General features: G+C 42.0%; 1 protein-coding gene across 1 annotated transcript in view; it reads left to right on the forward strand.

The window, feature by feature from the left end:
• znf385b (zinc finger protein 385B) overlaps window positions 1-24765 on the forward strand; it is a 52496-nt gene extending 27731 nt beyond the window's left edge. Inside the window, exons 5-11 of the mRNA XM_027291134.1 lie at window positions 18951-19087; window positions 19222-19332; window positions 21741-21912; window positions 22048-22440; window positions 23191-23375; window positions 23911-24006; window positions 24496-24765. Coding sequence (XP_027146935.1) covers window positions 18951-19087; window positions 19222-19332; window positions 21741-21912; window positions 22048-22440; window positions 23191-23375; window positions 23911-24006; window positions 24496-24765 — 1364 coding nt within the window. The remainder of the gene's footprint in view (window positions 1-18950; window positions 19088-19221; window positions 19333-21740; window positions 21913-22047; window positions 22441-23190; window positions 23376-23910; window positions 24007-24495) is intronic.
• The last annotated feature ends 965 nt before the right edge of the window (window positions 24766-25730 follow it).

A 25730-nucleotide genomic window follows, 5' to 3' on the forward strand; every position in this document is an offset into this window, starting at 1 on the left:
GTGTGTGTGTGTGTGTCTGTGTGTGCGCGTGTGTGTGTGCGGTTGTGCGTGAGTGAGACAGTAACCTGGCTGGCTGAGCAGCCTATCAGCAGTCAGGTCAAATGACATCACAGCGAATACAAAGAGTTGTGATACAGGAGGACAGTCGACCCCATCTGTGAACTCCTCAATCAATGAGACTCATATAAAACAGCTGGAATCAATTATTTGAAATGGGTTATAGTGTATTGATTAAGCCATAGGGATCACTTTAGTTGATTATCAGAATAAATCAGGGCTGTAAATGCCAGCACTTAAAGAGTTAAATTGTATATGACATGGGATGGAGGTTCTTCAATCTTTTATTGAAGTGAAGGTTTCAGTACAACAGTGTAAAAATATTCCATTATCTTTACTCCAGCAAGTATGCTGTATTACAAGTATGTAAGTGTCATTAAATATATTTCAAAGTAAAAGCTCATTAGGTAGCATTAGGCTCATTGATATATTGCAAAATATTATCTAAAAAATAATAAATGCATCATGTGCTTAAATCTTCATCTGTGAAGTCAAAAATACAGCTGTCTGTTAAATGTAACAAAATGCACAATATTTCCCTGTGAAACGAGTTCTTCTGCCCACACCGTGTGTGTAGGTGCACAGCCACAGTACGCAGCAAGCAAAACACACTTCCAGTGAAAGTTATACACAAGGAGTGTCATCTGAAGTGCGGGGCAGTGAGGATACAGCCATTTCATACATGTGCCTTCAGTCAGCGTTGTTTGTTAGACTCCAGTCATACATTTATATGATACATTTGAGCTACATTACACTAGATGTGGTTAGAATAATTTACAAGATGGATTCCCACTCTATGCATCCCCTATAGGTTTAAAAAATTTATGCGAGGGTGGTCACTTTTCTATTGCCCCTGGATGCAGCAATGAATTTTACAGAGTCAAAAAGCAAGGGAAGACCGTCACAGAGCTCAGATAAATCCCACTTTCAAATCCAAGCACACACATACGAGCTCATTTTTACCAGGACATAGCAGTTTTTACACAGAATATGAATGTTGTATCATCATGAGCTTATATATACAGTGAAAAAAAGAGAGCGTAACTCTTCTTTAAAATGGAACTGGAGCTGTGTCTGTAATGGTTGCTACTAGCAACTAAATGTTCAACTGAAACCATCTGCTGGTGGAGTAGACGTATAGAGCAGCATAGCATGAAAAGCCACTGCCCAACACGTATATAATGCATAAAGTGCAAAAGTTCAGTTAATTTTTAAAATGCAGAAGGAGGAGAAGAAGAAGAAGAAGAAGAAGAAGGAGAACCAACATGAATTTAATGAATACAATTACTCAGACTATGGCTCTGACTGGGGACCTGCTGTATAACCTCTTTGCTCTCGCTGAATACATTCATAGTTGTGCTTTCTCCAGCACTTAGTGACCACTAGGAGGCAGCATACTCTGTCTCTGTCTGTCTGTCTCTCTCTCTCTCTCTCACACACACACACACACACACACACACACACACACACACACACACACACACACACACGCACACACGCGCACACACTGTCACTAATGAAAGAAGTGAATTCCCATGATCCACATGCTCAGTGCAAATGAAAAGATTAACTCACATGAGACCAATAACGTCTCCGCTCTGCCCTCGTAGTCTTAAGTACTCGGCGTGGGCAGAGTTGTTGCACTGCAGACAACAACACTAATGCTCCTTGACTGTCTAATGCGTTGTACTGCAGTAAATATATTCTGAAGAATATGATATGTGAAGTATTTCGGGGCGGGTACTGAAGTTTATGTTTTATCAGGATGAAAGTTTCCTCTGTGCTCCTTGTTTGGATGCTTCTCTCTCTCTTTTCCTCTCTCTCCTATTCAGATGACAATATGTGTAGCTCTTATTAGCTTTCCTGGGTTAATAAAGGTCAGCATGTTGTCCTGCTGATACCCCATGTATAATGAGCTGACAAATAGACAGTTATTAATAGACACATACAGTATTGTAGATTTGTATGCGTGTGTGTGTGTGTGTGTGTATGTGTGTGTGTGAGCAGGTGTTGATGTGTAGTACTGTGTCGATGCATTCCGTCTAGCAGCAGTACATGAATAGACCGTGTTGACAGGTTCTCACGCTATAGTGCTGTATAGTGGTGACAATACAGTAGGTGGGGCAGGGGGAGGTGGGGGCTGGTATATGACCGGATTTGAACCCATGATGCCTGACACATGTAGTAGAGTCTGGTAGGACTTGTACAGGACTAGCGTAATACCAGCCAACATGTTCATGTGGGTTTTATGTTTGTTTAGCAGCATGTGAGACTGGTGAGGACTAGTAGGATAATGGATTAGTAGCAGGCAGGACTACTACAGGACTAATACAACTTTTACAACTGTTAGAGGCAACAAGAGGAGCTAGTGGTATCAGAAAGTGTCCAGAGGTCTGGCAACGCTGGTGGAACTGGAAGGGGACTTGTTGGAACTAATTAACAATAAGTGGAAGTAGTATCTATTACTAGAGTAGAAGACTGGAGGGACTAGTCAAGATCTAGTAGGACACTGGTAGGAATAGTGGAATTAAAAGAGGACTGGTGATACTGGTCAAGGTCTTGTAGTAAATTGCTAACACTGTGGAGGGTGGGAAGAGGTCAAGAAGATGGTTACACTGGGAAAACTAGCAAAGGTATTGTAAGGACTGGGGTCAGTAGAAAATTTGGGACTGACAGGACGAGTCAAGTAGAAAACTGGTTGAAACTAGCAGAGGGCAAAGTCTAGTAGATGTTAATACTAGCAGAGTAGTGGAACTAGCAGAGGACTGGTAAAGGCTCAAACATTGTAAAGGATTGGTTTTATTGGTAGTGGACTAGTAGAAACCGGCAAGATTAGCAGAACTTGTAGAAGACTGGGTATAAAAAGGGTAAGAACAGTGAGTGAACAAGTAGAGGGCTGGTAGGACTAATTAAAGACAATACAAGCAGAGGACTGGTAAAGTCTCAAACATAGAAAAGATCGTAAAGGATCGGTTGTCTTGATAATAGTCTAGTAGACAAACCTTGTAAACCTGTCGAAGACTGATGGCACTGGTAGAGAACAAGAAGGACTAGTAGAAGACTGATGAATAATATCTGTTGTTGCTTGTCTAGCTTTTTGTTTTTGTTGCTTCTTTTTTATTCAGTTTGTCATCCCATCTCCTTTTGTTCCCTTACTCTCGGTTACTCTGTTAAATTATTGTTGGTTTATTTTTTGTCTATATTTCTAATATTTGTTCTTGAGAATGAAGCAACAGAATGCTTGTATCCTCCTCTCCTCTCCTCTCCTCTCCTCTCCTCTCCTCTCCTCCCCCCTTCCCTCTTTTCTTTTTTTGAATCACGCTGCTTTGAACTGGCTGAGCGCGTGTGAGCAGCACAGCAACAGAGAACGAGGGATTTCCATTGAGACACAGAGCCTGTCATCACCACTCACCCTGAATATCATCACCTCAGTGACTCAAGTCCACTGTACGCTCTCTCTCTCTCTCTCTCGCTCTCTCTCGCTCTCTCTCTCTCTGTTGCTGTGTGTCGGTCGCCTTCCTCTATCCACACACACACTCAACACACACACACACACACACACGTGTCCCTCTGCGATCACACACACTGTCAGTCAGGTGGCGATTCTCTGCTGTTTGTTTTGGGTTTTCCCTCCATTGCTTTTTTTTATTATTATTACCGGGGGAGCAGATGATAGAGGGGAGAGGGTGGAGGAGGAGGTGAGACAGCTGTCTCCCTGTCGATGATGTGGAGTAGTTTCCTGAGTCGAGGTAGGAAATCCTTCTTCTGTGTATTTGTGTTTGAGCTCCACATTTAGCCACTTTGGTTTTCAATGTTAGCGTCTTTTTTTTACGCTCTGGCTGTCTGGTTATATATACACTGTGTCTGTAGGGGTGTGTGTGTGTGTGTGTGTGTGTGTGTGTGTGTGTGTGTGTGTGTGTGTGTTGTTTTTGAGGGGATGGTGGGGATTACATGACCCAGACCTTCTGACCTGGCCTCAAACCTTGAACTAGTGGCTGTCGTCTGTCTGCTTGCAGTGTGCTCAGTCTATAAATGGTGGTTAAACAAGTCTTCGAGACAGAATATTTGCCTAGCTGGGGCTATTTTCTACTTTATTAGAGTTAATCAGATCAATCGATCAGTCCATTTCTATTGACCAGTTTTTGCTTGGAGCTAGAATATCTTTAAATAGTGTTTTATCTTGGCAGAGGTGTAAATGCTGTGCTATCGATAAAGAGAAGATGCAATGAAGTCTGATGGCAGCTGATTTTAACAATGATGAATGATGTTATTAAAACAAATATTTGCAATAAAATTAGAATTATACAAATATTTGGTACTGGTGATAGTGTGAATTGAATTTTAAATATTAAATATGTCAGTTATTTAGACATCCAACTCAAAGGCAGCATTTAGTAACTTTCACTTATCATATATCAACTCAAAACCATTCAGACAACATAAATAAAATAAAATATGTATCTTCAGATGTTAGTATAGGGTACATTTGGGTGTCTACAAGAACAACAGTCTGCTTATGTGTGAGTTTAAACACAGCAGTGTTTTGAACTAAATGCTAACGTCAGCAGACTAAAAAGCTTCCAGTCACAATACTAACATGCTGAGGATAAGCAGTTATGTCTACCACTGTCTTAGTTTAGCATGTTAGCATTTGCCATTGAGCAGTAAACACAAAGGACCTCTGATCTCGGTGTGTTTACCGGTTTTATCGCATTGGTCATGTGATCAGCACAGAACACATCCTGTGAAGACCAGGAACGCCTGTTATAAATTTCCCGACAATCCATCCAGCAGTTTTTTCAGAAGTCTGGACCAAGGTTGATTGACCGACTGACAGACCAACACTCGAGCCATCAGCCGCCACCTTCTCTTTTTTTGTGCAAATTGAAAATGCACATTAACATATAGATGGAATTTTACCTGGACAAAGTGCCGTGGAGTCTGGAAAACATATCACTTTGCTCACTCTGCCACAGACACTAGTGGACAACAATGGACAGCCTCACTCTTAAACGTGCTCATCTTCATCTGTGGGCTCAGTATAGATATTTGGCAGTCTCTGTTCACACACAGGATTACTTTTTCCAGTAACCTCAGTAGCTATATAAACATTTTATATAGAGAACCACTAGAAGATTCCTGGAAGAAACCATATATCTGAAGACTGTGATTGGTCTGCCTGTCTGTCTGACTGCCTGTCTGACATTCTTCTCATTATAGATAGCGTGACTGTTGTGATTACCCACACACTGCTGCTCATCAAGACAGCACAGAGTGTGTCTCTGTGTGTGTTTTTGTCTTTTTTTAAGTGCACACACACTCGTCCAGTGTATGTCTGGTTTTATTTTAGCTTTGTGTTAGCTTTACTGTTTTGTTTTATATATTTTGTTTGTTTTTGAAACCAGCTAATACAAAATCACACAGAGTCGAGAAAATACAATTTAATTGCTGAATTTGAGATTCTGTTGTCTGTTTGGGTGTTTGGAGCAGCGACCTCTGTGGCTGGGAAGTGAAGCCAATATGTATGTGCCAAAAACTGCAGTTCCTTGAAGGTCCGCTTGAGGCTTAAGGCTAATTCAGTTTAGTTTCACAGAAATAAAAAAAATCACTCATTTGAAGCCTAAAAAGGTAGCCGCTCCATCCCCAGGCAAACAAACAAACAAGAGCCATGTTTCCATGGTAACTATCAAATTAATTCAGTTCAGTTTTATTTATAAAGTGTCGAATCATAACAGAAGTTATCTCATGACACTTTCCACTTGGCAACAACAGCAAGGAAAACTTCTTTTAAGAGACAGAAACCTTGAACAGAACCCAGCTCATGGTCCACCGCCATCTGCCGCGACCAGTTGAGTTTAGAGAGAGAGAGACAAAGATGCTATAATTATGATAAAAATATGACTAATTGTGGTAATAATGATGACAATAATAATATCAATATTATTTGTCGTGGGCGTCAAGCAGGACCACAGCAGCAGGCATGCAACCTGTAAGATGAGAAAGCAAAAAAGTTAGTAACATGTATTATTGAGACATGAATGTGTACAGATGGAAAGCGAAAAGGAAGAGAAGAGCTCAGTGCATCACGAGAAGTTCCCCCGGCAGTCTTATTAATTTGTAATTAACAATTTGTTGTAAGAGCTGTGGTCTTGTGGTTAAACATCAATCTGACCTCTCCTGTCCTCTTTTTTGTGTCACGCAGGTGTTTGCTCTATAATTACAGACTGTAGAACAACTTTGTGCAAAAGTATTTTAAGTTAATTTTGTGGCGGGACAACCTTAAATTATTAAGTGAATGGTATGGAAACAGTGGTGATATCCCCACAGCTGTGGTCTTGACCGCCACCAAGACAAGACTGATGGAAATGCGGTCAATACCGAGACAAGAGACTGCTGAAAAGTCATCTTGAGACCAGTCGCAAGACCAAGACCAATCTCGAGCACTCATATGAAATTATAAACATCTAAAAATATATATATAAATAAAAATAGACGATATCACAAAAGGCAAGTCTGTAAAAACAAGTTTTTTACAAGAGTTTACTGATTCAGTGAGCCATATCTCCTCGGACACGTCATTTCAAAGTCGAGCGGTCCTGATTAAGAAGGCACGGTCACCTCTAGTTTTGAGCCTCAACTGAGATTGTATGCTCCAGGAAGCTTTCTGTACTATTCATTAAATTTTCTCAGTAAAATGTCCTTGTAGCTAATTTATTTCTCCAGAAGACAAACTAAATCCATCAATTCATGATAAATTGCTGCATTTAGATTGACGTCTAGCGGAAGTGTCCTCAGTCAGCGTGGTGTGGTTTCATCTGTCTGGCTGTGCAGTGTAGTTGCGGTTTCTCTGTAGTCTCTTTTAGTCTTAAGTAGACTCATTCATCAGACGCATCGTTAAGTTTCCATCACCAATGACTGAAAACTACTCTTGGATGAATATTTCACAAACGGAACAGATCAGACAAACGATAAAAGTCCTTCTTGTCATACAAACAGATGGAGAGGTATTTTTGTAATGTACCCGTCAGATTTCTATGAATTCTCCTGATCACATGCATGCTCCACAGAGGATAAACCTCTTCAATTGTAATGACCCTTCCTCTGGCGCCACCCTCAGGACAAACTTCACACTTTTATCACCACTACTGGCTAAATCATCAGTGTGTATAACACTGGTTTGTTCTTCAATATTAGATTGTCTCTAGTTAAAGTCATATTGCAGGTGATTACACTGTTTTCTCTCTGTTAGTGTCTCAGACTGGGGCTCTCCTGTCTGCCTTCATACTCCTGATCGGTCTGACGTGTGTGTATAAGTGTGTGTTTGTGTTATTTTGGATGGAAGAAGGATCTGAACGTGACCTACTTACACACACACACACACACACACACACACAGGCATGCTATGCAAATGTGTGTTTCTGTGCATAATAATAATGCAGTGTGATGTCTAATGCTGCCATCAGCAAAACCACACTCCCTCTATGTCACTCGACCACTCTCCCTCTCTGTGGGTAAGGAATGTTTAAGATGCAGATGAATGTATAAGACGGCTTCTTCTCCCAGTAGGATCACTGGTGTATTAATATCCTGCGTTCTCTCAGGCTTCATCTCCAGCTGCTCGGTGATTTCTGCTGCAGCGTTTCTGCGGTGGGAAACCTGTGAGGGATCAGGTGATTATATTGTATATTGTAAAGACGTCCAGGGGTAGAAAAGGTTCCACAAAGGCTGCACTTGTACCCACCTTTATCTCTTTAGTGACACACATGGTAGAAAGTCAGGGTGTACCAATGGAGCCGATGGGAAACAGCTAGCCTAATGTCCAAAGCACCTCAAATGCCCAGAATAAAGACAACGTACATTAATCAACGTGCCAAATGTTAGCCACTGCAGTCCTTTGTCAAGATGTTCATGAGAAGTTACAAGCAGCAAGATGTGGAAGTAACCACGACAGAAACAAAATCAGCATTCTCATCATCAACTGTATCCAATGCGCATCAGGCAGACCAAAAGGTGACCACAGCATCAGAAGATTAATATGTCAGGCTTAGTTTCCTGAGAGATAGAGAAGCAACTTCAGAACAGATACAGAATTTGACTCCAATCAGCAAAAGTGCTGTCAAAAGAAGGCGTGGCTGTGGTCTCAGATGACGGTTAGAGGTTGCTAAACCACTTCTCGGGTCAGGAAACAAGGACAGTGTGTGAGATTTATGGCAGTAACAAATGGGTGTATGTAAGGGGAAAAAAAGATCAAGCAGTGTGTCAAATTCACACTGAAACATGGTGATGGGAATATATAAGTGTGGGTGTTTCTTGCTGACTCTGGAGTTAGACACCTGCAATAAACCAACTCCACCCTGATCAAGGAGAAGTCTATTGTTCAAAGACATGCTACACCCTCTTTGTGGAGAAGGATTCACACCACAGCAGGATAATGATGAAAGACTGTCAAGGACTTTCCTCCACAGTCATCTGACCTCAACCCCGTTGAACATTCATGGAGACATGACTGAGAATGTCAAGTGGGACATCTCAAGAAGTCCTTTGGAACATTGTCAGATCACGCTGGGATAACGTGGATGTGACTGCAGGTGTGAACTGACACCGTGACTGCAGGTCCATCACTGTTGGCTGCAGTTACAGTTCAGCCTCTGCCGCTAGTGAACAACTTAAACTTCTGAGGTCACACTTTGCCATTTATTTTAATGTGTTTAACTGTGAACTGGCTGCTTCTGTGTGTGTGTGTGTGTGCGCGCGTGTGTAGGTTTGCGTTTCTCTCACACACGCACACACACACACACCCTTTGCTCTGTGTAACATGAGACTGTGTGAAGCGACAACAACTGCTCTCTGATCTCATCACACACACACACACACACACACATGCAAACGCACGCACGCGCATAAACACACACACACACAGGCAAGAGGTGACTGTAACAGCGTAATGTAATCCACCAATCCACCAATATAATCTGTAAGTAGTGTGTGTGGTCGCCTTCTCTTTCTCTCTCTCTCTCTTGCTCTCTCGCTCGTCCCTGGGGATAAAATTTCTTCTCTCTGGAGGAAATGGCAGCAAGGGATTAAGAAGTAACACACATACACACACACACACATGCAGAAGCACACACACATGCAGAAGCACACACCTGACGCCCAGGCTTTGGGGGTTCAGATAGCGATGACACATGCCACTCTTGCTCCTGTCACCTGATACTCTCTCTCTCTCTCTCTCTCTCTCTCTCTCTCTCTCTCTCTCTCTCTCTCACTCACACACACTCACACACACACACACACACACACACTGGGAGAGGTGGCGTGTTTGGCTGTTGCTCTTTGGTTCGTAGAGCACAGACTGAGTCTGAGTACAGTAGACGACAGAGTAGAACACAAACAGACAGAAGGGGAGAAAGAGTTGAAAAGAAAAAAAAGTCAATCTGGATCGAGACACAGGCAGACAGACGCCCGGTTCAGGTAGGAAACCTTTGAGTTGAGTGAACGCCGTCATCTTCATCACCGTCCCAGCTTCTCCTCCGCTTCCCTCCTTCCCGCCTTCATCGCTTCCTGATGCCCGTGTGAGAAACATTTCTGCTCCATCCGTTCAAATCACTTCACACTCTGATTAGCGGCACCAGATGTTTCTCTTTTCTCTGCCAAGCTGGGTGATGAGTTAATGAAGCTGTGATGGTGATGATGATGATGACGATGGTGATATACACCACAGACACTCTGTCACACGACTCTTCTCCAGTACCTCATCCACCTTTATTCACCAAACCACATTTGTTGCTTTTCAAAGAAGAGCGATGTAGACGGCATGAACTTGGTCTGACCCGTCCAGGTGTCCTTCTCATATTCGACATTTGAGTTTCTTTTGTTCATCACAGTATTTGTGGCACTATATGTAAAGGTAACAGGAAAACGTCCTCAAACAGCAGATGAAGGGAAGATGGCTGAAAACGTTGGGTGGGTGAGAAGAGTTGGTGACGTGTTTTGAATGTGATGGATTCACTGAAGCTCACAGTGGTCTGCGCCTCACTGTGTGTGTGTGTGTGTGTGTGTGTGTGTGTGTGTGTGTGTGTGTGTGTGTGTGTGTGTGTGTGTGTGTTCTCTGAGTCAGAAGGTGTTGAAATCATACAACAAAGCTGTGGTCAGCTGTTTAAACACCGCACTAAATTATTACACAAAGTACATCCTGTATAAGCTGCGTTGTTTAGTCTGTTTGAATCAGACTCTGGTTTGGATTTGTTCGGGCAGATCTGTGCACAGAAATTGTACCCACATCTTCACAGAGACACTTCAGGCAGCTTTCACACCTCACCTGTTTGGTGCAGTCCAGACAAACTGTGTGTTTGCCGATTTGATTTGATCGGGCTGGTGTGAAAGCGTTAATCAAACTGGTTCATTTGTGCCATGAAGAGGATTTCAGTGTCATTGAAGCAATCTGTAAAAAAAAAAGTGTAATATATGCCACAAATATGAGTCATTATGGTCACACGTGCATCAGCATGAGTGTGGAGATTTGATGGCAGTTCTTGTAAGGAAAAAAATGCTCAATCAGAGAAAATAACTCCAAACTGTGGGAGATGAAATATGTCGTATTCATAAATAAACCAAACAAACGTGAGTTAAACCAGAGATATGTAAATAGTACAATACAAAATATGTCTTTTTTTAACCACTTTTTTACTGTCTGTCATTATTCATGACGTATAAAGTCTTGATAGATAAAGTTAAATAAATCAGCGCAGAATGAACAGCTCTCAGTCACCAGCATTTAGTCTCTTCATGAGTCCATGTGTCACAGATGATGATGCAGGATGACAGTCACTGAAACTGTCCATGACTTTGTTTATTCCTCCCGGCTCACTGGTAAAAAAAACAAAAACGCTGGCATCGACTCTTTAGCGGTCGACATTTTAACTCCGCTCTGTGTGTCAAAAGCGCAGGTGTAGCTCATAATACTTAAGATGGCTTCTCTCCATATAAAGTCCATACACCCACGGTGCGTACACACAGAGGGTTTGACTTGTCTTCGTAGGACTGTGTGGAGTGTGTGTGGTCTGTGTTTGCTCATACACCTCCTTCTTTCCTTTATTGCACCTGTCTAAGAACATTTACATTTACTGTACTTAAAAAGCCTAACATTTTGAGGTACTTGTATTCATCTATACGACATTTAATATTGTACTCCACCAGTTATCAATTACTTGACTAATTAAGCTTATACAAACAAAACACATGGCCACCTTTTAAATTATGATGAATTTGCTCCCTGCAAAAGATCCATCAGCGCACAGATAAAACTCTAGTCTGCTGTCGATGCAAACAAATCCTGAAACCAGGTTTCATTTTTCTTAAATCAAGTTTTACTAGACTTCAGTGTACAGTCAGCCTCATGTGTGTGACAGCCTCTGTAGTCAATCTTGGAACATGGGGTGAGTGGATGGGGGTTGCAATCAGCAACGGCACGGCTAGATGCCATGAAATGCAACACACTTGTCCTTAAAGTAATAGTATGAATGTAGGGCTTACCTCGTGCTTTTACTTGAGTAAAGGATTCTAGCGGATCAGTAACTTCTGTTTCATAGCTGTGTTTGAAGCATTTGTCTCTTTTTTTTTTCTTTTTCTTTTCTGTCATTATTCTTATTACTCATAGAGCTGTTTACACCCGACATGGTTAGATAAAACCAGATGGTGCAACGCAGCTAATAAGCTCCATCATCCTCCTCTATTTTGGACTTTCCATCTCTTTGTTCCCTCAAAGGTCAGCTCTGTCCACACAGCTGTTGATCAAAAGATGCAAAAAAAAGTTGCAACATGCTCTGGTTTACTTGGCCTATAACACTGTGTGTGTGTGTGTGTGTGTGTGTGTGTGTGTGTGTGTGTGTGTGTGTGTGTGTGTGTGTGTGTGTGTTGTGTGTGTGTTTGTGTGTGTGTGTGTTCAAGCTGTAGTCTGGATGACAAAAGAGCCATGCTGATTAACTGACTTCATGCCTGCTGATATCAAAGTATCTCTGTCATTCAGAAATACACCGCTATGACTGACACACTTAGATATCTGCTCGTGTACACAGTGTCACACATACACAGACACACACACACACACACACATAAGAAGTGCGTAGTGCAGTGGAAACATGAGTTGTTATAGACCAGCTTGTTGCTATGTGCTAGTTTTAATTACACCTACCTGGCACTGTGTGTTTTTGTGTGTGTGCGTTGGCCACTTTTTTTTTATTTTTTTACTGTAGCTGCATTCAGTGTTTTATTAGATTTATTTAAGTAGTCCACCTGATCAGATTCCACCCCAAAAATAGTTTGTTTTATTCTTTTTTTTCACTCTTTCCTTCATTTTGTTCTAACTCAAACCAACATGCAGCACGTCATCTTGTAGCTCTGCTTCAGGCCGAGCAACCTAACATATTGATGAATTTTTAAATGAGGGAGAAGGTGTGGAGGGTATCTTTTAAAAAAACTGCTGTGATGCACATTGGCTCATCTGTACACATCTCTTCAAGCTGAATTGCTACAAATTAGTCTTCAACCTGTTGGGAACTGCACAGATGTTCTGTGTGCCAGTTTGTGCAAATAGCTGAAAAGTTGTGTGCAAATTAACCAGCCCCATTTGGATTTATATACTGGAGGGGGAGTGATTAAATATCAGTCACACTTCTTGGTAACTTCACCCATTGGCTAGATTGTGGGGGTGGTTTGTAGCAGATGACACGGAGCTCTGCAGGTCAGATCAGTTTCAGGAGGTTCAGTCCGCAGCTGACGGTACAGCAGAGCACTGTGTGTGATTTCACTTCACTTCTCTTCATGCGAGCTTCCAAACACGACTCACTCACTGTGCATGTGCGTGTGTGTGTGTGTGTGTGTGTGTGTGTGTGAGGTGTGAATGCCAGAGATGACCCAGACCGCAGCCAGAATCATAAATCTTGCTGCTGCGGACGAAACTGGTCTGACCAGCAGGAAATGAGACGCTACGAAATAGAAAGGCTTTAGAATCAGTTTATAGACCATTTCATCTGAGCAGCTGTCGATATCAGCGAACACCACAACAGGAGACATCCAAGAAACTTTGATCATTTAGAGTGTTTGGAACTGTGAAATGCTCTAGCATTATTTATTTCAACACCAGTGTTTAAATGGTAAAGCTCTGTAGCAAAATCTATTAATTTCAATGGAACTGTCAGGATGAGCGCATCCATCGTGACAGCTAGTTTGTGAGAATTTTTAACATGAAGTTAGATTCTGGTGACCTTTGACCCGAGAATTTGTGCTGTTTAACAAGCATATTTGAAAGCTGACCTTTGGGGAAAACTGAGAGTCAGAGAGACCATCCACCCGTGCTACGCCCACACAGATGATTTTATTTATTTTGGATGGTTAGAGAAAGTGTGCAGACTCTTTTTCACGATCCTGTTCCACCTATCACAGTGAAACAAGCGGCACAAATGGCACCTTTATGATTCTTACTGGTGTCTGGACTCCAGTGATCCCACATACTACCCAGCATTTGCCCTGCTTCAACCTGAGCAGAGGTCTTCATCGGGTTAAGTGACGTTCCTTCCACGTCTTGTGATGTATAAACTGCTCCTCTAAAGAGGACAGTGTGAGACAGGAGTTGAATAATAAACCATGTGAAATTATTGTCTGGTTGAGTCTCAATTCAGATACTTCCGTCCTGAATTGAACCTTTATTAGCATCAGCATTAGCGTCATGGTACCGAACTGAAGAAGCTTCTTGGATGATCTTCACGAATCTACAAACAGTCCAGTTGCCCCAGACTTAACCTTTTTTGAAGAAAGATGACCTGGATGACTGAGAACCTTCACAGTATTTCGTCATGGTAGTTGTGTGTTCCCTGTTGCACAATTACCAGAAATAACGATCTCAACATTTTAGAGCTTTTCTTTCTTCACCATATTGCAACAGGGTGCAACTTGTATATTGCCTTTCCTCACGCTATGTAGCTAAAATGGCAGCCACCAAGAGCGAGAAGTGTCCAGTGTTCAGCTCACTCAACTTTTTGACCTTCCGGGGTACTCACGGTACACTGCATTTTGACATAACTTGACAGTCTGAACTCGCTTAGTGCAGAAGCATGCAAATTGAGACACAGCACTTGTTTCCTCCTTCTGTAACTCTTAATGACTTCTTTTTAATGAATGAAATGATGCATAATATGTCAGGGAGGAGGAAATGTCACAGGACAGACTGTACAATAACCCTATGAGTATTCATGTGTAACCAGGCTTCTGAAACCAAAAACAGACGCACAGATTCATTTTGCTGTACTTCCCTCAGGTGCAACCAGAACATTACAATGGATTTAAATGACTGATAATAATGTAATTATCTTTTTTATACTTTACAACAGTAATATTTATCAATTATTAACAATTATCACTATAACATTCACACAAATTCTTTCCCTCTGCCACGCAAGCAATGACCTCCAAACATACAGATGTTACAAATAGCACAGAATCTAGTCCAAGTTCTACCCCCAGGTTCTTATCATATCCTTACATACATAATTGGAACTGTTTATGTTATTTATATGTGTAATACCGGTATATATTTTCACTGCACATTTTAGTATCACTTGGAACCTCAAGCTAATGCCAAAAAAGTAGAAGTCCTAAGGCGAGCTGAGTCGTGCCATGCAGTGTAAAATGCTCTGTCCTGGTTTTTCAAACCGCTCAGCACTTTTGTTACTTAATTCACTCTTCACAAGGATAAAGTTTTGTTTAAAGAAGCATGTGATGTGTGTTAGTTTGTTTACAGGTGGCAGATCTTCTGACAAATCACCAGCAGCCTGAAATAAAACTGTCGTTACTTGGCAGGTTCTCATCCCGGTTTACAGACAGTTTCCATGTGAAAGCAGTAGCAGATGTGTTTCAGTATTTATAGCACCTCCTTAGAACAGCAACTTACTGTAAGACAGAAGAGTTACTCTGTGTGTGTGTGTGTGTGTGTGTGTGTGTGTGTGTGTGTGTGTTGTAACCAGATCTCAGAGGACAGAAGGGCAGAATTAAGACGACTCTGTCACCACAGGATTCATCTCTCCCTCTCACACACACACAGATGAAAGGCATCTCCAGTTCATACTGATCATATAGGAAACCATTTCAGACTGCACACTAAATATAGCTCATTCACTCTGTAAAAATAAATGAATTAAGTACAGTTAACACTACCAACATGCAGTCTAAAACTCACTGGATTAGTGTGTGTTGAGTGTGGTGTCCACAAGGGTTAGTGTGAAGCCTACAGGAGTCACGGAGAACGCTTCAATAGTACTTTAGGATGTTCGTAGTGTCCTTGAGGTGGTTCCAGGCGTCTTTGAGCAGTTTCCAGGGGATCATAGACAAATTCTAATGTTCTTTCATGTGGTAATCCTTGAGTGGATTCAAGGAATCCTTGAGGAAGTTCAAATGATCTTTGAGGTGGTTTCAGTGGTCCTTGAAGAGATTGTAAAGCTTCTGTTGTCCCAAAATGTAATATTCAACAGAAAGGAGGGAAGGTCAAGCAACGTTTGGAAGACTCTGAAAAGAAGTGTGCTTGAACACGTCTGTGAGAAAGTCCTGCTAGTTAGAATGTCCTGACATGTCCTTCTGGGGTTTTTAATGTGGTTCAAATGATCCTTGAGCTGCTTTCGGTGGTCTTTCAGGAGTTTGCCGAGGTTTCTCTGTCCCGCAATGCAATACGTTTTTTTAGTTATTGAGTAAACTGCAGTCTGGTATGTGAACTAATCTGTTCAAATATCTTTGAAATATGTTAAGTCACTTAAGTCCCAAATATACAGAATACATATACAGTATATATACAGTTAGGATTACAATAGTTATAGTACATTTAGTATGGATTACAATGGGTTATAGTAAATTTAGAGTGTGTTACAATGGGTTATTGTATATTAAGAATTAAGGTAAGGATTAGAATGTGTTTGAAAATGGGGCAGAATAGGGATAGAGTTATGGTTGCAATGAGTTGCAAGTATGGGTAAGAATAAATTTAAAAGTATTTAGAATTAGTTTAAAGTGTATTTAAATGGGATAGAATGGATAGTTGGTTCCTCTGTTGTTAAATATCCTTCTAGGATTTTTTTTATGTGCTTCAAATGATCCTTGAGCTGCTTTCGGTGGTCTTTCAGGAGTTTGCAAAGGTTTCTCTGTCCCACAATGCAATACGTTTTTTAGTTATTGAGCAAACTGCAGTCTAGTATGTAAATGAATCTGTTCAGATATCTTCTAAATTAGTTTAGTCACTGTCCCAAATATACCGTGGATGCCCAGAGGGTAAATACGAACCCTGTCAGGGGAAGCTCCTTCTAAATACTGCTAATGAAAACTGTGACATATTAGGTTGACGAATACTTTTCTGCATCACAGCGGGTGGAATTTTTTTTACTAATGACGCTCTGCAGGAGTTCGCATTCAGTTTACTATCATTACATCTTCACTGTGCGAAGCCTTTATTTTGGCACGTCTACCAAGCTGACATATTACACCATCTTTAAAAATAGATGCTAATCTGTATTTACCATAATAAATAATCTCCCAGCTAATAACAGCTGATCCAGACAGTTATCTGAGGTGTTGTGTGTCCAGCTACATGTGTTTGATTACAGCACTGTGTTGTGTCATGCTGTTCTGTACTTAATTATGAGCTGCAGTGATGAATACAGACACTGACTCACAGCTCTGCTATATGAGGATAAACTCAGAGAGCAGCAGCATGGCACACAGCTAATCCACAGCTAGCCTAATGTCATACTGAATACAGATAAACACACACACAACTGGCCTAGACTGGCCTAGGTCTCTGAAACTAAACCTCTCATTCCAGTTTATTTAGACATTTAAACTGTCTTATCTGCAAGGGTTAGAACTGGATTTAAGACACACTGAGGATAAATGTGTTAGGCATTTATGGTGAATTAGGATGTGTTATAGTGCCCTGCGATAGGCTGGCAACTTGTCCGGGGTGTACCCTGCCTCTCGCCCAAAGCCAGCTGGGATAGGCTTCAGCCCCACCGTGAGCCTGATGAGGATAAGTGGTTACATGATGGATGGATGGATGTGTTACAGTGTTTAGATTGGGTTAGGATGTTGTTACAGCCTGGAGAACAGAGGTGGACCCAAAAGCAAGAGGCTGTCCGTAGACGATCAGCAGTTTATTTAACAAAGGTTTTCTAAGTACGTAAATCCAACAAAAAGTGTCCACTGCTGCAGGCGGCTGGTGGCAGGGCCACAGAAAAACAATAGGGGCTAGAATGTGTTTGATTTTGTTTAAAATCAGTTACAATGCATTGCAGCTAATTAGGAATGGATTTCAATGGGTTATTGTACATTTAGAGTAGATCACATTGGGGTATAGTACATTTAGAATACATTATAATGGGTTCTAGTACATTTAGTATGGATTACAATTGGTTAGTGTAATTTAAAATTGATTAGAGAGATGTAAATGGGATAGAATGAGTTTACTTAAGTAAAGTTGGACAGATGGACAATGCCAATAACACTAAAACCTCTTCACCTCCTCATCGTCTTCTTCCTCCTGCTCGTCCTCCTCCTCCACTACCTCCTCCTCCTCTTCCTCCTCCTCCTCTTCCTCCTCCTCCTCTTCTGTCAGGGCTGATTCAGTTGCTCTCAGTGTTTCCACCCACACTCTGTTATGAAAGAATTCACTGCCGGGCTTCTACAAGCTGTGACTATAAAAGTAAACAGACAAAAGAAACACGCTTCTTCTTCATCAGATCTCCTCTCTGTGTATGCTGTGGATGTATATGTAACACCTCATATGTAACTGGGAACAAACACAGCTGGAGGCAGGTTTAAATCTGGCATCACGACTGTTCCTCAAACAGCCTACTACACACGTGAATGACGTAAAAGTAATGTGTTGATATGACTCTGGCTTTTAAATGTTTATTATACAGGCTTTGATAGTTTTGTTCTTACTTTTGTGCTAGTCATGTGTGGTGCTCAAGTAAATACGACTCAGTTACTCTGTGCCTCTTGAGATCCACAGAGCAAGTCTTACAGGCCCTGTGGCTACTGGACACATGGACACATTATGTGAGCCGCTTATTCAACTTCTCTCTCTCTGTATTATGAGCTCTCTGTGCTTCCAGCAGCTGCAGCTCCATATGTTCTTAGTGTTGTTATTGTACGGCGAATCAGCTGCTCGCGTCTCCAGGTTGAAGTGACATGAATATCAGAATGAGATGGATTTCCTCCATTTGTCTCATTGAGGCTTTGTCAGGAAGTTATATTTACTGACCTGCTTACATTAACACTAATGTTTACTTTTCCAGCAGTTTATGTGAAATATTAATACATCGATTTTTTCTCAGAGCAAAGCCTCGACAACTCAAGCACTTCATACGTTACACCATAATTCACAAACTGCACCCACTAATATAGTAGTTTTTCATGTTATCCAGGAGTTGTTTGTGTCTTCAAAAGTATTTTTTGATCTCACAGATGTCTGCTGTTTGCCTGGAATGATAAAACGCTTCCCCCCGGGGCCAAACCAACATTTAAATGCAGTATTTTGACAGACTGAGCGGATATAACATTCATTCCATCGAAGAAGAAGATGAGAGTGGAGTGGTGCAATTGGTAAAAGTGTCATATTTAAAATTGGTTTCGCCTTGGGCAAATATTTTATCATCTCGACCCATCTGTGAGATCACAAAGTGGTTTTTTTTTTCATATTTACTAAAGGCTCTGCCGGCTTTCTTTTGAAAGGGCATCTTCTTTGTTTGACACTGAAGTGACACAGCGGGATCTAAAGAGCACTCAGATCAATGAAAGTGTCGTCGGCTCAGATATTTCAAATCAATCATTCAAACTCTCTGTGTCTGTGTTTCCAGGAAGTGGGTGTAGCGCAGTGGGCGGAGGATTGCCGGGACTCATAGGTGCCACTGGTCCATCTGTGATGATGAAGCCGTTCCTGCCGTTCCCCGTCGAGACGACGTCGCCAGTCGGGCTTTTCCCAAACTTCAACACAGTATGTGACACTTTTTTGTGGTGGGATGGTGTTGGCTGCTCCCTGCAGTACAGACTGACTGAGCTGTCACTTTCAGCATCACTCTGTCAACCTGAGCAGGCTCATGACCTCTGACCTCTGTACATCTCCTGCAGATGGACCCGGTGCAGAAAGCCGTCATCAACCACACCTTTGGTGTTACCTTGGTACCCAAGAAGAAACAAGTCATCTCATGTAACGTCTGCCAGCTGAGGTTCAACTCTGACGTGAGTGTTTGTGTTTCTGTGTGTATATTCACAGATTTAACTTCCTGTCATGTGGTTTACCTGCAGTCTGGTCTGGCTCAAACTTACCAAAGCTGTCTGATTTCTCCACTATGTTGACATGAGTTTTAAGATGTTGTGTGTGGTCTGTGCCCAGTGGTTATTGGTCAACAACTTGCTGCAACAACTCCAACAGCTGATAAAACTATAAAGTTTCTATATATCTGAATTTCTACACCTGCTCAATAAATAAGGTATAACATGTAAATCAGACAGATTTGAGTTGTTGTGAGGCGTATTTGTTCTTTATCGGTTTTGAAGTTAGGAACAGTCAGAATATAATTTAGCATACAGCAGAGATCTAAAATAACATTTAGCCTGCTAGCTAATATTAGAATAGCCTGACCTCATCACTGATAATTGCAAGTTTCCTTTAAAAGGAAAGTTTGCAGTTTCTCTCTTCACTTTTGCTGGAGCTAGTCTTGCTTCATTTCCCTTGCAACAGGTTTTTGCTAAGCCAGGCTAAAAACACCCTGAACCTCTCGCTGAATGCCCCGATTAAACTGACTAAAAATATCTTTTGTGCTTAATGCAGCCAAGACTGTGCGATACTTTTTGAGGCTTGCTCGTTTGTGTGTTTTTGTGTATTCTTTCCTGCAAAAAAACAGCAGGTGCATAATAACCAGGTGTAAACCCATACCTGTCTGTATTAACACGGTGCCGTGTAAATGACACTAAGCTCGTTCACATAATGACTGCTGAGAGGTAACAAGCTGCATGGTTAGCGACATGTCAATCAAATGTGACTAATGTATGAGCTGGTAAAAGTATTCATGAGCGAACATGAAAACAGGAATCACAGCTGAGGAGAGGAGTTGGAGGGCTGCTGAGCAAAAGTTGAGTCATGAAGCTTCCAGACAGTCACACGAGGACACTGTTATCCTGGAGCTTTGTTTGCAGTGTACTGACACACTGTTACACTGTGCGGTGACACAAAGAATGAGCGTTTATTACAGTGTTTATCTGAACTGTGAATGCACTGCATCACGGTTCAGGTTCAAGTCCGTATACATCCCAACACAGGGTCTCTCAAACCTCTGTGGATGATGTAAATGCCTCATGACTTGGCATTAGCACATCATCTGTATCTGGATTATATATCTAGATCAATGGAAGCACATGTAAATGCACACAGATTCTTCAGGCCACATCTGGAGGTGATGATGTTAGTATGTAGTCAGCATGTGTCTTGTTTAGACAGCAGGGCTCATAGCTAGTAGGAAATGATTGATACTGACTACTGACTACGTATAATAAGCACACTGTGTGCTGACAAAACATAATGCATCCATGCTTACAAGTCTTTTTGAAGAGTACAACTGCTGATGTGAAGAAAGTTATATAAAGCCTTTTGTGCCTCAAGAGGAAGCTGTGAGAAATCTGTCTAATGTATAATTGTCCTCAAGAGATGTCACTTGACACTGAAGACTACAAGTTTAAAATGAAAACATCTGGGGACGTGGAAGAAATGAGCTGAACACATCTTTGTATCTCAATCCTCATTTGTTCTTGAGACTAGAAGCACAACTTTATCAGCTATATAATTTGAACAGGTGAGTTGTATAAAAAATCATCCTCAGTACAGTTTTCATGGAGAAATTATCTATAGAGACCAAAAGAGTTTTTTGTACCAGGCTGTAAACATGTTTATTTCTGCTGTGAAGTTGGACATTTTAACATGGGGACTTATGGAGACTGACTTGTTGGATGGATACTACAGTTTTTGGTACTTCTATGTTGGCTTCATTTCACAGCCAAGGAGGTTACTGCTTGGGCACTATATTGAAATCCTGCTATAGGGGATACTCTGCTTCTGATTGGTTAGTATATATGACCTTGGTAAGTCAATGAGAGGCAGTGTGGGGCAGGTCATACATTGACATATTTATCTTTTCCACGACATCCCAACTTTTTTACTTTCCGGTCTTCCCTCTGAGGTCCTCAGCTTTGGCTCTTTGATTTATAGAGTTTCTCAGTGGACAGATAGCTTGACTGCTAAAGTAGCTAACCACAGTTTATGGAGTAGCTATGGAGCTGTGTCATTAGCTGGGTCAGCTAGCTGCAAGGCTAACTGAGTAAGTAAGTAAAGCTGTTTGTCCTTCAGTAAACTCTGTAAATCAACTCTGTACTGAATTCCCTGTCGGCCTAGGCGGGAGCGTTCCATCTCTGGGAGGCTGAGTCAGCCCCGGCTGCCAAAGGGCCAAACCCGTCAAACTGGCCTCTGACAGTCTTGGTGTGTGGCTGGACCTGGTCTTGAGCCCTGATCTTTTTTTAATCTGTCCATCATGAGTCTGATCATTTATAGGAGTGCAAAAATAAAACTTGTGTCTCTCTGTACGTCTCTTGCTCAGTCTCAGGCAGAAGCTCATTACAGAGGCAGTCGTCACGCCAAGAAGCTCAAGTCTCAGGAGAACAAGTCCAAGGCCAAGCTGTCAATCACTGGAGAATCCAATGGAAGCAGCACAAGTCCGGCTGGCCCCGCCCCTCCCATCTCATCTAACAGCTGCACCAATCAGCACACAGGTTGAGTTTATCTACTGTAAACACTGATCTGAAAAAGCTTTTATTTTGGCGGTGTGTTTTTTAAATATATATATATATATATAAAACAGGGTGTTTTCTTTCTCTTCTTCTTCTTCGTACCCGTCCTCCCTCCAGAACTCTTAACCAGCCTCACCGACTCATCCTCCCCTCTCAAACCTTTCCTCCTTCCGTCCTCCTCCCCTCTCTCCTCCTCCCCTTCGTCTAGCAGAGCAGGCAGTGAGCCTCCCCCCTCCAGTCCTCCCTCTGCTCTCCCCGCCCCGGGTCTCTCCTCTTCCTCCTCCTCCTCTTCTTCTAAAGCCTCTCCACCTCCCCCTCCTCCAGCTCCTGTCACCTCCTCCTTGTCCCCTGTTCCCCCTCCTCTTCTTCCTCCTGCTTCCTCCCAGGCCTCCTCCCAGGATGCTCCTCTCTCGGCAGAGTCAGAGGAGGAGAAGGCAAAGAAGCTGCTGTACTGCTCTCTGTGCAAAGTCGCCGTCAACTCTCTGTCTCAGCTCGAGGCTCATAATGCAGGTGAGGAGTAGTGAGATGGAAAGACGTCTTCCTCATGTGGAGCTGTGATACTGACCAGAGAACATCTATCTTTAACCTGCAAAAGAAATCGGCAATTTTTGCACATTTCCATCCACTGATTTAATAAAACTATTACCATCAAGATAAACTTATGGTGGCAATAACCCTCCATTCGGGTGTTGTTAAACCAAAAAGCGGGCACATTAATGGTTTAACACATTTTTGACTGTACCTGTATGATTTCATGTGGTAATTCAACTTTGGGATGAACCAGAACACCGACTGTAAACCAGACCTGATCATCCAACATCAGTGTCGGACAAAGATAAACATCAAATCTGTAGTTACATCCAGCCCAGTTGTTGCTGATTGAAACCCCCTCGCCTCACCCTCTCCTCATTGCGAAGGAGAAGCTACAGTTATACTCCATTTCTGCCATATTCTGTAAATTGAGCCTGTTACCCAGAACACAAACAATAATCAAACATGGTCGTTATAAGAAAGTAATTTAAAAGGCTTCTGAGTGACAGTTGTCACATATCAGAAAGTCTTTGAACGCATCAACATGGAAAGTTTTCAGCACAGTTTCTGAGCAGGTTGTTTTCATAGAAATAAGCTAAAACTAGTGTCGTCTTTAAACTGGTGGATGATTTGAAGGTTTGTGAAGGGGATAAAACATTACATGAATATGGCTGCAACACTATGAAACACTGACAGATTTATATATGTGCTGTTTTGCTCTGTTTGCAGGTTCAAAGCACAAGACGATGCTCGAGGCTCGGAGTGGCGCCGGGCCAATCAAGGCCTACCCTCGACCGGGAGCCAAGCTGAAGAATGGCAGCACCAACGGACTGAAGGGCTCCGGCCTGCAGAACAAAACCTTCCACTGCCAGATCTGTGACGTTCACGTCAACTCTGAGATCCAACTCAAACAGGTAGAAACACACACAGTACACAGACCTTTGACTGTTCCTGTTCAGATCTATCTAAACCCTCAAGAAGCATTCAAATTGAAATTAAGCTTTTCACTCATGGTTTAAGAGTCTGCTTGCTCTGGTGTTGTGTGTAGCTAAAGAGACGGATGATCTACTAAAACAAACAAGTATAATAACATTGAAAATCAAGCAGCACTGTAGACTGATGTTTCAGCAACATTTAAGGACTTTCATTGACATTTGACCAACTTTACTTTAGTAAAGTTTTGACGAGAGACACATGAAGCTGATACCAAGAGTGTGCAAAGATATATTCAAAGCAAAATAATCTAAAATATAATACACACTTCTTTGTTTACCACATAATTCTATATGTGTTATTTCAGTTTTGATGTCTTCAGTGTTTATCTACAATGTAAATGATTAAAATAAAGAAAAACTAATATTAATTAATGTTCTGCTGCAGTCTGTATTTCATTTGGATTTGGGTGTGAGTGAGAGTGTGACAGTGTGTTTGTTGTTGTTGTTGTTGCAGCACATCTCCAGCAGGAGGCACAAGGACAGAGTGGCAGGAAAACCCAGCAAACCCAAATACAGCCCGTATAACAAACAGCAGCGCAGCACACTCACTGTGAGTGTCTCTCTACCTCTCTCTCTAACCAATAATGATTGAAGGAAAAAAATCTAAATTTGATTATATATATATTTATTTACTTTTTCTACTTTTTTCTTTGTTTTATTTTCTTCTCTCTATTCACTTATTTCCTCTCCTCTCCTTTTTCTCTTCTTTCCTTTCTTATTTCCTCACTTCCTTGTTTCCTCTCATGTCCTCACATTTCATTTTTTCTCTCCTCTCCTCTCCTCTCCTCTCCTCTCCTTTTTCTCTCCTATTCTCTTATTTCCTCTCCCATTTCCTCTTTCATGTGCCCTTTTCTCTCCCTTTCTTCTCCACTTGTTTCCTTTTTCCTCTCCTCACCTTTTCTTTCTTCTCCTATTTCCTCATTTCCTTGTTTCCCTTCCCCTCTTCTCCTTCTTTCCTATCTCTTCCCCTTCTTTTTCTCTCTTTTCATCTCCTCTTCTTCTTTCCTCACCTCCTTGTTTCCTTTCCTCTCCTCCTCAGAACGAGTTGGTGAAGCCCTCCCTTTCTCCTTCCTTCCTCTCCACTCCCTTCGCTCCTCCACCCTCCTCCCTCACCTCTACCATCTCACTCCCTCCCTCGTCTCTCCCCTCCTCCCCCCTCCTCACTACCACCTCCTCGCCCCTTACCCCTACCATCTCTCTTCACCCTCGCCCTCCGGCCTCCTCGTCCCTCTTTACAGCCTCCTTCCTGCGTCCGGCTCCTGGACCAATCAGAACGAGCCAAGGATCGATTCTCTTCACACCTTATTGATGGCAGCATCGGCTGTGGGGAGTTCAACCAGCGACCTTGGAGCTTTGACCTCTGACCTTTAAGGTTGTTGGAACTGCAGTGGCAGAAGACTCTAGAAGATCCCACAGATCCTGGAAAACCTGGGATTTTTTAATGCAGTCATGGATATGTGGTCATGGAAAAACCTGTCAAAATTTGTAGAAAGCAGTAAGTGGTCCAGAAAAAAATTAATATGCAGCTTTTTGTCATCCTCATCAACATGATGTTGATTCTCCAGATTCAGTCCAAAACATCCAACTTGAAGAAAAATAAGTGTAATGTTCAACTTGTGCATGGAAACGTAGAGAATACTAATAACTTCTTTTTCTTTGACCTTTTTACCAAAAATAATCCCAAAGTACCTCATTGTTTGTGACTAATGACTCTTTGTGGCAGCCTGAATCTACTGAAAATAAAGCTTTTTAATATATTTCTTTGATTGAGATCTCGAGAATCAGAACCAGGACTGGTGGGGAACCAGAATAAACAAGCAGAATCTAAAATCCTGGTATCTGAACCTGCTCCTGGTTAAAATGTTGACAAAGAAGCGCTGGTGCCAGTCATTTACTGCACTTTGACAGCTGATGAGGATAAGACCGGACTCAAAGGTTTACAAGAAAGTCTGGACTGGGGGCCCGGTTCAGGTCGCATCTGCAGTGTTTGGAGGGGATTTGGGGGATCTTCTTTTTTCCTGCTGGAGGAACTAACCAGCACAAATGTGATGTCAAAGAACTCGGCAGACATCTTCCGTCATGAACGAATACTTCTGCAGGTGTCTTCATGTCAACACTGGACTGGACTGAGGTGTCCTCCCTCAGACGTCTGCTCATGTTCCACTCCTTCCTAATATCCAGCACGTCGAGCAAACAAACTTAAGAAGAAGAAATCAAAAGAGAAGGTATTCTAGAACCAACTGTGTATCTGTTTTAGTCCATCTCTCAACACTG

This window comes from Larimichthys crocea, chromosome XVIII (assembly GCF_000972845.2).
Source record: "Larimichthys crocea isolate SSNF chromosome XVIII, L_crocea_2.0, whole genome shotgun sequence".
In the NCBI taxonomy this organism is placed as follows: domain Eukaryota; kingdom Metazoa; phylum Chordata; class Actinopteri; family Sciaenidae; genus Larimichthys; species Larimichthys crocea.